The 2,116-nt window shown below is 28.8% G+C and overlaps 1 protein-coding gene across 2 annotated transcripts in view; it reads right to left on the minus strand.

Annotated features, from left to right (window-relative positions):
• Positions 1-2,116, minus strand: part of LOC115245129 (calcium-binding mitochondrial carrier protein SCaMC-2-like) — a 22,529-nt gene that overhangs the window by 2,898 nt on the left and 17,515 nt on the right. For both annotated transcript variants that reach the window (XM_029823253.1, XM_029823254.1), the window contains one exon: positions 844-1,002. In XM_029823253.1, coding sequence (XP_029679113.1) covers positions 844-1,002 — 159 coding nt within the window. The remainder of the gene's footprint in view (positions 1-843; positions 1,003-2,116) is intronic.

The raw sequence follows: 2,116 nt of genomic DNA on the forward strand, positions 1-2,116 counted from the left end.
TTTAATAACGTCTAATAAATAAGTATACAACATGTGAATCACAAATTTTCCAGGAATTATATGTGTAGTATATTAAAGTATATTAATAAAGTATACTCTTATATATATTAGGTCTACCGGAAAGTTCTGTCCGTTTTTGGAATAAAACAAAATACAAATTTTTATTACCGTCAATAAACTTTATTAAATAATGTAATTTCCATTATTATTAATGATTTCTTGCCAGCGTGAGGGCAATTTGTATATCCCATTTTCGAAAAATGTTTTATCTTTTGATGCGAACCAGTGCTTGTTTGATATCTTGTTCCTTTTTGAATTTTTTGCCCCTCAAAAAGTTTTGTAAGGACAAAAACAAGTGATAGTCGGTGGGTGCTAAGTCCGGGGAATATGGTGGATGCGACAGAATTTCCCAGCCTAGTTCTGCACTTTTTTGACGAGTCCCCAAAGCAGCATGTGGCCTGGCATTATCATGATGCAGTATGATGTTCTTCCTATTGTACATCGCCGGCCTCTTTTCTTGGACTGCTGTATTTAAATTATCCAGTTGCTGACAATACTTCTCCGAATAATGGCAATTACATTATTTAATAAAGTTTATTGACGGTAATAAAAATTTGTATTTTGTTTTATTCCAAAAACGGACAGAATTTTCCGGTAGACCTGATATATAGTATATTAAAGTATATTAAAAATATATTTACTTTATACATGTATAAAATATGAAATTTCAGAGAAATAATATTAGAGTATTTTTAACTTTGACCGTTATTAAAGCAATATAAATCAGATGAATATCAAATGAAAGCTCTTTGGCAGAAATCATAATCAGCAAATAGAACTTACCTGCAAGTAGACCTTGATGCGGTCAAGGGGAGCGGTGCAGGTACGTGATACTGCACCAGCTATCCCGCCGGATAATAAATGCCGCCACCACATCCCCGATACCATTTCGCCTTTTGTGAACTCTTCGGGGACGCCGATGTCCTCTCCAATGTCCATATACTATTAACAAAAAAGAAATATTCCACAATTACTGAGAGCAACCGAGAGATAATTTTATCATACATCAGACTTATCAAAAAATTAATAAGTTAAAGATTATTCAAGTAATCTTTGATTAGATATTAAATAAAATACATATTATTACATACTATATAAAGCGGTATTTATACACACACACTCAAACATGTTTGTGCAAATTTATTCGGACGAAACTGTTTCACAATCTGTGATAATACAAATTTATTGGTTCGTAAAGCATTAATATAGATGTAAGATTAATAAGACATACACTATTATGGAATATTAGTAACAAATATTTAAAATTAATATTTTACAATACACAGAATAATTAATATAATAAATATATATATATGAATATTATGAAATCTCACACAAATAATATTTAATAATAATTTAAGAATATTAAAAATATTAAAACCACGTATTGTAAAAAATTAAAAAGTATTTGCCACACTTTTAATCATTTATTGTTCTTTATCTTTTGCACAAAATTATGCAATTTTAATTTTTCCAAGCTAAATTTTTTGTTTATTAATATTCTCAAATGAATAACTTTGGCCTTGAAAGTAAACGTGAATCGATCAAAATGATAAGATTATTGTCGCGATTAAATTTTCGGTTTTAAATCTCTCTTTCTTTAGGACATCCTGTATATGTGGATCGCTTATCGTCTGCGATAAAATATCAAGTATGGCAGTGTTGTGTTTCGATGAAAGTAATCTATGTATAATACAATAGAGTTATTGTATTACAACACTAATGCGCGTTTGTAATTCCAAGCCTCGTATTGAACCTGCGAACCAACGTTCATAAAAAGAATGTTCAATTTGAATCTAAATAAGATTTATTAGGCCAACACGAGCTTTCAAACACTAGTTTTTGCGCAATAAGTTACTTCAAGTACATTACCTCTAATAGAAAATTTCATTCTTCATAACTAATTTCAATCTTTACTCAGATCCTTCTGTCAAAAATTTATCACAAATTCAATTAATCACTGATCATAATCACAAAATTAATATTTTAATTTATAATTAATATTTTAATGAGTAAGAAAGGTTAAAACTTAAATAATTAATTATTTTATTTAATT

Source organism: Formica exsecta, unplaced genomic scaffold (genome assembly GCF_003651465.1).
Source record: "Formica exsecta isolate Colony F162 unplaced genomic scaffold, ASM365146v1 scaffold915, whole genome shotgun sequence".
NCBI lineage: Eukaryota > Metazoa > Arthropoda > Insecta > Hymenoptera > Formicidae > Formica > Formica exsecta.